Source organism: Carcharhinus amblyrhynchos, chromosome 2 (genome assembly GCF_965287045.1).
Source record: "Carcharhinus amblyrhynchos chromosome 2, sCarAmb.v2.hapA, whole genome shotgun sequence".
In the NCBI taxonomy this organism is placed as follows: Eukaryota; Metazoa; Chordata; class Chondrichthyes; order Carcharhiniformes; family Carcharhinidae; genus Carcharhinus; species Carcharhinus amblyrhynchos.
Window position 1 is genome coordinate 56,257,849 of NC_137325.1, and position 12,315 is coordinate 56,270,163.

The 12,315-nt window shown below is 44.8% G+C and overlaps 1 protein-coding gene across 1 annotated transcript in view; it reads right to left on the reverse strand.

Moving 5' to 3' along the window:
• The window catches only part of colq (collagen-like tail subunit (single strand of homotrimer) of asymmetric acetylcholinesterase), a 94,681-nt gene that overhangs the window by 58,052 nt on the left and 24,314 nt on the right, over positions 1 to 12,315 (reverse strand). Inside the window, exon 3 of the mRNA XM_080216224.1 lies at positions 11,726 to 11,830. Coding sequence (XP_080072350.1) covers positions 11,726 to 11,830 — 105 coding nt within the window. The remainder of the gene's footprint in view (positions 1 to 11,725; positions 11,831 to 12,315) is intronic.

The window sequence follows — 12,315 nt, forward strand, 5'->3', positions numbered from 1 at the left end:
GCCATTCTTAGGTCAGGATGCAGGCTTTCCTATAAACCCAGGCAGATCACAGATAGACTGAGGTTTTTGGGGTTGCAGTTTGGTCTTGTGGGATTTTCAGTCAATCAAGAGGGAGGAGAGGAAAGTAAAAGCTTACACCTTCAGCAAAGAAGATGAAAGCCCCTCTTACAGTTCAACAGACAAAATGCAGGTTGGATCTTGCATTCAGTTTGAAGAGCAAGCTCGTGACGAGTTAAAATATGGCTGGGAGGATTCGTCCAGCTGGACCGAGAGGGAGAATCCCACAGGAAATCCCTCACTGTGGAAGATAGTATTGGGGTAAGTAAAAAGAAAATAGAAATAAAATTCTCGGGAGTTGCAAAACACTTTGAATTGGTTCCAGGAGAATGTAATGTCTACTTGAGAGACCGAGTAAAGTAACAAAATTACAGCTTTCAGTTGTCAATAAAGGTAGAAAGGGGCGAATTCTGTTTGGTGATTTTACCTTCACAAAGAACTGTTTCATTAATAGTGTTGTTTTTGTTCAGTCATTTGATACAGTAAAAGTTTTAAAACAAAATCTTGTCTCAGCTAAAAAGATTGGAGTGGTCATGCTGACTGAAGATTGAATTTCTCTTCAAAGCATCACCAGTCCCATTGGGCATCGGACAGTGCCAATCAGTGGAAGTGGGGGTGACCCACTAACATGTGGCTGGCCTGGGGAGTTCCGGAACGCCAACTATTGGGGGATGGGGCGGTTCGGTAGGCCAGCAATGGGGTTTGCAGGGCTGGCCAGTGATAGGGCTAGCTAGCGATCTGGAGGCCGGCAATGCAGGACCACTGCACATGCACTGATCTCCACTCTGACAGATCAGCACATTCACAATGGCCTGCTCAGCACTTTGCTGCCAGCCTCTCAGGCTGCAAGTGGCCCCGCCCCAGATTTCCAGAGTGAATCACACTACGGCACAATGTGATGCACAGAGTGTCAGAGATTCATTCTAGAAATTATGCTAAGAAAAAGCAGTGGGAATTACTCTCATTTTCCCACACATTGAGGACTTAGAATTTTTTGGGGCGAATCCTGGCCAATGAATTACTTTTGGACTGCAGCAACTACTGTTTTGTGAATTGCAGTAACAATAAATTTAGGCCAAATCTTCTTGTCTTTGATCATCAGAAACAGAACATGCAACTGAAGATGTGTATCAGCCACCATACAGAGGTCCTGATGCTCAGGCCCACACGGGAATTGTCCAGGAAGTTTAAACTTACAAAGGGCAACTCCCGTCTCAGGCATTTCTGGAGAGTCAGACTTGGGAAAGACACCTGGGGCTTACTTGTATAGTTACCCAGGAAATGTTATACAGATTAAAACCTGGTCTAAAACCTGGGTAACTCCATGTCTGACAACCACTCCCCACCCCATCACACTCTGTCCTGGCTCACCAAACCTCCTAACTGTCAGATGACTACATTGCTTATTGGACCTGACCTCCCACACCCTCCAAACAGGCTACCCTCTCCCTGACCCAACCAGACTATCCTACTGATACAACCATCCCCCAACCCAACCCGACCATCCCCCCTCCCCGCCCATCCCCGAACCAACTCCCCATTCAACCATGTAGTGCCTCATCCACGTTCACCTCCGACAACTTTCTAATGTTCATTCGAGGACTGGATATTTAAACTTGCCATACAACAGCTAATGCCATAAAGAGGGATCATGTGCAGCTCTACTCCATTCTGATAGAATTCCGTGGAGTTCGTTGCCCTGTGCATTCCTTTGACAGCCAAGACTGAGGAAATGAACAGCAGCATCTGGTCAGGAGAATCTTCGCAAGCTGCAGCAACACATGAAGCATTGTTGCTGCTCAGAAGATTCAAGCCCCAGTCCCAGCAAAGGTTCCAATATGTTTAGTAGGGGAGCTGAAAATTTGATGGTATTGACTATTGCTTAAAAACAGAGAGAGATAGAAACTAATAGCAGGACTGGGCTATTTGGCCCTTTGAACCTGCTCCACCATTCAATATGATCACAACTGATCCTTGATTTCAAAGCCATATTCTCACTTTCTACCCATATCGCTTGATGCCATTAAAGTCTAAGAAATTATCTATCTTTTTCTTGAATATTTTAGTGACTTGGCCTCCACAGCCTTCTGTAGTAGAGGATTCCACAGGTTCATTACTCTGAGTGAAGAAATTTTTCCTTATCCCAGTGCTAAATGGTCTACCCCATATACTGAGACTGTGTCCCCTGGTTCTAGATTCCCCAACCAGCAAAAACACCATCCCTGTATCTAGTCTGCCCAGCCCTGTTAGAATTTTGTATGTGTCAATCAGATCCCCTCTCTTCCCTCTAATCTCTAGTAGGCCCACAGGATCCAGTCTCTCCTTATAGGACAGTCCGCCGTCCCTGGTATCAGCCTTGTGAACCTCCGCTGTACTTCTTCTATGGCAAGTATCTCCTTTCTTAGATAGGGAGCACAAAATTGCACACAATACTCTCACCAAGGCCCTGTAAAACTGCAGTCAGACATCTCTACTTCTGAACTCAAATCCTCTTGCAATGAAAATCAACATACTGTCTGTCTTCCTAATTGCTTGCTGCACCTCTCCACTTTCATTGATGGATGTACAAAGACACCCAGATCCCTTTGTACATCCTCACTTCCCAGGATATCACCATTTAAATAATACTGTTCCTTTCTGTTTTTCACACCGAAATATATAACTTCATGTTTAGTCACATTGTACTACATCTGCCATGTCTTTACCTGCTCATTTAACTTGTCTAAATCACTTTGAAGCCTCCTTGCATCTTCCTCACAAATCACAGCTCTACCCAGTTTTGTGTCATCAGCAAATTTGGAAATGTTATGTTTAGTTTTCTCATTTATATGCATTGTTGGCTCCTCTGTGAATTTTAAGAATTACAGTTGGACATTTGTTCTTGGGCAAGTTTTTAACTTGGCATCAGCTATTCGCTTGTTCATACTTATCATCATCAATCCAGTTAATTTACACATTAGAGATCGTATTTGTTTATGACAACAAGCCACATCCACCCTACAGAATGTATTATTAGCCTTCCATTTTAATCTCTTTGAGACTGGACTAATGAAGCAATTAACTGAATGAGTTCAATTATACACTGACTAGCACAAATAATCGACATTAACATATTGATTATATCCCAGAGATCCAGCAGCTTAATGCTTAATGCTTTCTAATGATCACCCTCTGTCCACTTTTACTGTTAACCCATTGATAGTTTCTCCTTTAAATTACAGGCAGACAAACATGTTGGCCAGGATTTATGCCACTGAGATGAGAAGCTTGAGTTGTAAAATCTTCCAACCTAAAAGTCTCTTAGCTCATGTAACGTTTTGTCAGAAGTGAGGATGTTCGCACAATGTTCAGCACCATTTGCGACTCCTCAGATACTGAAGCAGTCCATGTTCAAATGCAACAAGATCTGGACAATATCCAGGCTTGGGCTAACAAGTGGCAAGTAACACTTGCACCACACAAATGCCAGTCAATGGCCTTCACCAATAAGAGACACTCTAACCACCCACCCCTTGACATTCAATGGTGCAACCATCACTGAATCCCCTACTGTCAACATCCTTGGGGTTACCATTGACCAGAAACTCAACTGGACTCCCAATATAAACACAGTGGCTACAAAAGCAGGTCAGAGGCTAGGAATACTGCAGCGAGAAACTCACCTCCTGACTCCCCAAAGCCTATCCACCATCTTCAAGGCAAAAGTCAGGGGTGTGATGAAATATCCCTCACTTGCCTGAATGGATGCAGCTCCAACAACACGCAAGAAGCTTGATACCATCCAGAACAAAGCAGCCCTCTTGATTGGCACCACATCCACAAACATCCACTCCCTCCACCACCAACGCTCAGTAGCAGCAGTGTGTACTATCTACAAGATGCACTGCAGCAATTCACCAAGGATCCTTAGACAGCACCTTCCAAACCCATGACCACTTCCATCTAAAGGGACAGGGGCTGCAGACACATAGGAACACCATCACTTGCAAATTCCCCTCCAAGCCACTCACCATTCTGACTTGGAAATACATCGCCGTTCGTTTGTCATCACTGGGTCAAAATCCTGGAATTCCCTCTCTCATGGCATTGTGTGTCAACTCATAGAACGTAGATTCCAAAGATTCAAGAAGGCAGCTCACCACCACCTTCTCAAGAGCAATTAGGGATGGGCAATAAACACTGGCTAGCCAGCGATGCCCATATTCCAGGACTGAGCAAAAAAAACTTTGAAAAAAAGTGTTCTTTTGCCGTTAGCAACTTTTGCTCTTCTTTTAGAGTGGTGGCACATGTCTCACAACAGGACCACTGACCTTTTCCTTACTTTCTGTAGTAGGCTGCCTCTTTATGGCAGCGGCGCCATCTTACATAGAATAGCACTCTGCGTAGAGAGAATCTGCAGGCATGGCCCACACCGTCACACTAGCTGGCTGGAAAAAGCCGGCAATACCAGAGATCGCAAGATCGGGGCTCTGATTTGAGTGGGAGCCCTGGTCTCCGATAAGAACCAAGGAACTCCCACATCCACAATGTACACGAAGTACCACCTCTCCCAATACCCATAATGATAAATACCACCACAGTCACAGGGAAGCCACTTCCCCCAACTCCATGGACACAGGTACCCCCACTTGTACAAGGGGATCCCTCCCAATGGAACTCCACAGAGGCATCATCATTTTGCACTTCCCCTGGAACCCTAGAACTGCCCCGGCACCATGGCAATCCTGGTGTCAGCAGCAGCGCTGGGGGAGCATCAAGGTACTTCCTAGCCACGTCCCTCTGCCTCCAGGGCCTTGGTGGATTCCCTTCGCCTACTGCATGTTTTGTAAAACCTTTTGTGAACCTTCATCAGTGTGACATCATGCCAGTGAGGGGGAATTTCTGAATGTGGGGGATGATACAGTGGGGAAGGTCACCAGTTACATCACAAAAACATTAAGATTCTTGTGTTGACTCTGGTGACAGTTCGCGCTCACCTTATCATCTGCGCTCTTGATGAAAACTGTTGCAAAATCACATCCTATGCAGCTGTTAGTAATACCCTGACACCCTAATTGTAATCGTAATCCTGTAACTTGCTGGAATTCATCCTGACATAGTAACCTAAGTCTCCCTACACAAGGAATGATTAGGCTCCCGAGTTGACCACTTTTAACAGATTGGATATCTCTCCTTAGGCTATGGTTTGGTCTCAGGCTATGTGTGAAGATGATAATTCTGACCTGGAACCTCAGTCAGGGCTGACCTGTAGCTGGACTTCACATGTCAAAACCAAGCAGCACAGACCAAACTGAACCAAGAGATCGCAAAAGTGGCAGTGAGTTCACACACTTCTCCTGGGGCACATCGCCCTAAACTCAGCTCAGTATCCAAACTTCTAAGCTACTCTCTAGTCTCAGTTTCAAAATTCTGGAGTTTTTCCAGAATTATAGAAATTACAGCATGGGGCGAGCTGATTTAACCCCTGTCGCTAATGTTCTCTCCTATAACCCCATTCCCCCAAAACGGTCTTTTTACTATTCCTCCTGTTCAGATTCTATTCCCTCTGAAATATTGCTTTAGCTTGCATCTCAAATCAACACACATGGTGAAGGATCTCATGGTCAATTAGCACTCAGTTGGTGAACTTTCTTCTCTTCTCTTCCTATTACCAAGAAGATTGATCTCTTGTTTCCTAGTTTCCCATTCACCCAACAATGTCAATACAACTACCCACAGTAAGAACTCTGAGTTTCAGTCATCCTTTTATCGGCTGTTCCTCTCTTTGTGTCTTTCCCTCTCACCACATTTAATGTCTTGACCCCAATATTTCACTTTGAAACAATAGATCGGATTATCACTCTCAGGCAGTTGGCCAGCAATGTGAGCCAGCTGCCTAATCCTGCTGGCAAGAAGCCTGGACTATTTTGAGGGTCAGATCTCATTACACGCTGCCGGCTAGCTGTGCACCATTGTGGGTTTTCTAATGCAGCACACCATCACCAGGCCAGACTAATGTTGAATTTACTGGGGGTGGATACAATTGACGGCAAGGCAGGCCTGAGCAAGGAGGAGAGCCAGAGTGGCAGCAGCCCAAATTATTCTTGCCAATATTCTTGCCCCTCCTGATCTCACAAAAATAATTGGCCCTATGACTTGTTGGGACCTCTTACTCTTCATCACCTGGTACATGTGGGGAATTGCATGTTTGGTAATGACTCAAAATTATATATGTCATAGGCCATACAGTTTGTATACGGTAATGAAGATTCCCATTTTATTCAACTAGGCACCTCATCAGTCTATGGAAAGACCCTTTGGATATGGTGACAGAGCCAGAACAGGCTGCTAGGCATTGTGCAGTGATTTTAGCTGAATTACACCCCACTTCCACCTTGTGGGCCAAATTAAAATCACTTCAAATATATGAAAGAAGCCACGTGGAAGGTGGGGTGTGGATCTGCATGAATTCACCCAACTAAGATTACACCCAGCTCTTGCGTTGCAACCAACATCATGTAGCATATTTAACATCACAATGGTCTATTGCAGCACTATCTACAGGTGTGGCTGGTAATGTACATACATGTGGGCACTTTCATTATTAAATTTCCCATAAAGAATGACTGGCATAGCTGGTTTCAATCATTTTGAAATGCAACGTTGCAGGCCCCTGGGTGATTTTAGTATAGATGAGATATATTGATTTTATTTAATTCTGTTATTTTAATAACAGAGTTGTCGTGATGGGAGACTTCAATTTCCCAAACATCGACTGGAATATCCCTAGGGTAAGGGGTATAGATGGGGAGGAGTTTGTTAGGTGTGTTCAGGAGGGTTTCCTGACGCAGTATGTGGACAAGCCTACGAGGGGAGAGGCTGTACTTGACCTGGTACTGGCGAATGAACCAGGGCAGGTGATGGATCTTTCGGTAGGAGAGCATCTTGGATATGGTGACCATAATTCTATCTCCTTCACAATTGCGTTGGAACGAGATAGGATCAGGCAGGCTAGGAAGGTGTTTGTCTGGGGTAAGGGGAGATACGAAGAAGTCAGGAAGTTACTTGGACAAATAAACTGGAAGGAGGCATTCTTAGGGAAAAGTACCGAAGGAAGGTGGCAGATATTCAAGGAATGTGTGTCTGGAGCTCTGAATGACAACGTTCCGATGAGACGAGGGGGTTTTGGTGGGTCGAGGGAACCGTGGTGCACAAAGGATGTGTTGAACCTAGTCAGGAAGAAAAGGAAGGTGTACAAGAGGTTCAGGGAATTAGGAGATGTTAAAGATCTTGAGGAGTATAAGGACTGTAGGAGGGAACTTAAAAGGGAAATTAGGAGAGCCAGAAGGGGTCATGAGAAGACCTTGGCGAGTAAGATTAAGGAGAATCCCAAGGCCTTCTATAAATATGTGAAAGGTAAAAGGATAAGAAGAGAAGGGATAGGACCTATAAAAGGTGAAGGGGGAAAGGTCTGTGTGGAACCAGAAGAAATGGCAGAGGTGCTTAACGAGTACTTCGCCTCAGTATTCACGGTGGAAGCCGATCTGGGAGATTTTGTTATGGATTTGCAGCAGATGGAAAGGATTGAGTACGTGAATATTAAGGAGGAGGATGTGTTGGAACTTTTGAATTCTATCAAGGTAGATAAGTCGCCGGGACCAGATGGGATGTACCCCAGGATACTGTGGGAGGCGAGGGAAGAGATTGCAGAGCCCCTGGCGATGATCTTTGCGTCGTCAATGGAGACGGGAGAGGTTCCAGAGGATTGGAGGATTGCGGATGTAGTTCCTATTTTTAAGAAAGGGAACAGAGATAGCCCGGGAAATTACCGACCGGTGAGTCTGACCTCAGTGGTTGGTAAGCTGATGGAGAGGCTTCTGAGGGACAAGATTTACGAACATTTGGAGAGGTTTGACATGATCAGGAATAGTCAGCATGGATTTGTCAAGGGCAGGTCGTGCCTTACAAGCCTAGTTGAGTTCTTCGATAATGTGACTGAACACATTGACGAAGGAAGTGCCGTGGACGTAGTGTACATGGACTTCAGCAAGGCGTTTGATAAGGTCCCCCATGCAAGACTTCTTGAGAAGGTGAGACGGCATGGGATCCAAGGGCCTTTGGCCTTGTGGATCCAGAACTGGCTTGCCTGCAGAAGGCAGAGAGTGGTTGTGGATGGGGCTTTTTCTGAATGGAGGTCAGTCACCAGCGGAGTGCCTCAAGGATCTGTTCTGGGACCCTTGTTGTTTGTCATTTTCATAAATGACCTGGATGAGGAAGTGGAGGGATGGGTAAGTAAGTTCGCTGATGACACGAAGGTCGGTGGTGTTGTGGATGATCTGGAAGGATGGCAAAAGTTGCAGCAGGACATAGATAGGATGCAGGACTGGGCGGAGAAGTGGCAGATGGACTTCAACGCGGATAAATGTGTTGTCGTCCATTTTGGCAGAACCAACGGGATGAACGAGTACACTATTAAGGGCAGAAGTCTGAGTAGTGTTGAGGAGCAGAAGGATCTTGGGGTCCGGGTCCACAGGACTCTTAAATCGGCCTCGCAGGTGGAGGAGGTGGTCAAGAAGGCGTATGGTGTACTGGCCTTCATTAATCGAGGGATTGAGTTTAGGAGTCGGGAGGTAATGCTGGAACTTTATAAGACCCTTGTCAGGCCTCATTTGGAGTATTGTGCGCAGTTCTGGTCGCCTCACTATAGGAAAGATGTAGAAGCTATTGAAAGGGTGCAGAGGAGATTTACAAGGATGTTGCCTGGACTGGGAGGCATGCCTTATGAAGTTAGGTTGAGGGAGCTGGGACTCTTTTCCCTGGAGAGACAAAGGTTGAGAGGCGACCTGATAGAAGTTTACAAAATGTTGAGAGGAATAGATAGGGTGGACTCTCAGAGGCTATTTCCCCAGTTTGAAATGGTCGCTACGAGAGGACACAGATTTAAGGTGCGGGGAGGGAGGTTCAGAAGTGATGTTAGGGGTAAGTTTTTCACTCAGAGGGTGGTGAGTGAATGGAATCGGCTGCCGTCAGTGGTGGTGGAGGCGAACTCGCTGGGGTCTTTTAAAAGACTTCTGGATGAGTATATGGGGTTTAATGAGATTGAGGGTTATAGATAGGTCTGTAGGTTGGTAGGTGATGTGGTCGGCGCAACTTGTGGGCCGAAGGGCCTGTTTGTGCTGTAGTGTTCTATGTTCTATGTTCTATGTTCTAATTAAATAGTAAACTCTACAGTAATTTGCAAAGCAGTGAAAGTGAGATAAGCAGCACAAAGAAGCTTCACAACAATTAAGGCTAAAGAGCCTGGAGTAATAAATCCAAGCTGTTCAAGCACCAGCACTAACAGGAGTGTAATTACAAGCAACACATTTACAGAGGTAGTTTCTGTTATGCATATGGGCATAGGGAATCAAAGTACAAGAGGGAGTGTGCGCAGATATATTTAATACATCATAGGTTTATGTTGCACTCCATAAGTTAACACCACAATGGCAGTCTGATTTTAAAAATCAGTAGAAAAATGTTCATTAACCCACGATTACTAAATGAATCTCTCATTCACTGACCTCAACACAAACTAAACCATTTTCACAGTGCCCCTTTATAAACCATTTTTATTTTACTGTCAATACCAAACTGTGCGAGGTCTTCTGCTTATAATAATTACAACTATTGCAAGAAGTAACAAACTTTTTGCCAGCGCATGATTAATCATCTTAAGTGCTTCCTGAAGGAGAACATTATAATCATAGAATTTCCACAGTGCAAAAGGAGGCCATTCAGCCCATCAAGTCTGCACTGACCACAATCCCACACAGGCCCTATACCCACAACCCCACATATTTACCCTTCTAATCCCCTGAAACAATGGGGGCAATTTGGCATGGTCAATCCATCTAACCCACATATCTTTGGACTGTGGGAGGAAACCGAAGTACCCAGAGGAAACCACACAGATACAGGGAGACTGTGCAAACTCCACACATACAGTTACCCAAGGCAGAATTGAGCCCAGGTCCCTGGCGCTGTGAGGCAGCAGTGCTAACTACTGTGCTACCATGCCACCCTTAATGTTAATGTTGGCATAAAGTCCATTGACTGGTGATCAGAAACTAGTCTTGGTGTCTTTGACATTTGGGTAACTCCATTTTTAGGTTTTAAATCGTGGTGCACAAGTCAAAGAGATATTGTGCGGAGGGTGTGGCGAGTCTGCAGAAGGATCTAGATAGGCTGGGCGAATGGGCCAGGAACTGGCAAATGGAATTTAATGTTGGCAAGTGTGAGGTGGTCCACTTTGGTAGGAATAATGGTAGGAAGGATTATTACTTACGTGGAGAAAAACTGCAGCAGGCGACGGTGCAGAGGGACCTCGGGGTCCTTGTGCATGAGTCGCAAAAACCCAGCTTGCAGGTGCAGCAGGTGGTCAGGAAGGCAAATGGGATGCTGGCCTTCATAGCGAGGGGGATTGAATATAAAAGTCTTGCTGCGGCTATATAGGGCATTGGTGAGGCCGCAGCTGGAGTACTGTGTGCACTTTTGGGCGCCGTACTTACGCAAGGATATTTTGGCCTTGGAGGGAGTGCAGAGAAGATTTACTAGGCTGATGCCGGAGTTGAGGGGGTTGAGCTATGAGGAGAGGCTGAATAAACTAGGCTTGTACTCGTTAGAGTTTAGAAGAATGAGGGGAGATTTCATTGAGACATATAAGATGATGAATGGGATGGATAGGATAGAGGTGGAGAGACTCTTCCCGCTCAGAAAGGACAGTAGGACTAGGGGGCACAGCCTCAAGATAAAGGGGGGGCGGTTTATAACGGAGTTGAGGAGGAACTTCTTCACTCAAAGGGTGGTGAATCTCTGGAATTCTCTGCCCGTTGAAGTGGTGGAGGCTACCTCGCTAAATATTTTTAAGACGCGGGTTGATGGGTTTTTGATAAGAGAGGGGATTAAGGGTTATGGGGAGAGGGCGGGAATGTGGAACTGAGCCACGACAGATCAGCCATGATCTTATTGAATGGCGGGCCAGGCTCGAAGGGCCAGATGGCCTACTCCTGCTCCTATTTCTTATGTTCTTATATCAGCTCCCAAATGTATGATATGGAGATAGTGCAGTAAGATTGATTCACCAACATCCAGTCAGTTTCTCCAATACTTGAACTACCACAAATGATCAGTTTAAAACCCAGGACACTCAAGCACCCAACACTTGACTTTGATAGGCCACTTTAATGCTGTAGCCAAATTATGGACTAAACCTTACTCTCTTTACAGTAAGAACTCCAAATGTAACGATCCCTTCACACCATAAGAGCACCTATTGTACAATGTATAGTTTAGTTACTCATGAAGGCCCCCCCTTCTCAACCTGGCCCTTCACCAGAAGTGTGGTGATTCTCAGGTTAAATCATCACCAATCAGTGCTCCCCCTCAAAGGGGGGAGCAGCCTAAGGTCATCTGGGACTACGGCAACTTTATCTTTATTCAACAGGATGAATTCAAGACAAACAAAAAGACTAGCGCTTTCATTTGTTTTGTGGGACAGTGACTAAGACTGGGCAAAATATAGAGTGCTGAATGGAACTAGACTCAAACACCTGTAAATTGCATTATTTCTAAATGGTGGAAATTCTACATTAAGAGAGAGTGAAGATTCAGATCATTTTGTTCATCCCAAAATGTTGACGAATCTTACCTGGGGGCCTGAAGGCCCAGGAGGACCGATTATACCTGATACTTTACATGAAGATTCATTTGTCTTTACTTCTAATGGTAAATTCTTCAGATTTAGTTCTTCTTGCTAAGAGACAAAAATAATCAGAAAAAAATGTAATGTAAAAATGAGCTCATTCAAAAGGTGATCGATCAGGCTGTAAAAATGGTCCGCTCTTCTTATTTCAACCAGTCTTTGGCCAAGCTATGTAATAACTGGTTCTAAACATTAACTGCATGCACAAGAGTAAAATTAAATGAGGAGGGCGATATTCAGGAACTCACAACATTCCAGCTGTTTTAATTAATGAACAGAAATTTGAATAGTCTCCATTAACAAGTGATTCTTCCTGTCAGCCAAGTACAAAAATAGGAACATTTGACCTACTGCTAATTAAGTTGAGTGACCAAGGTGAAGGGTCAAATATGTGTTATTGGACACTACTAAATTTGAAAAGCCAAGACAAATTAAAGAGCAAGTAGTCAGATTGGCAGTCATTGATTTTCAGCTGTCATGCTCCTTGAGCTGTGACTAAATCATCTACCAAAACAAAACACTTGGAAGTCTCTGTT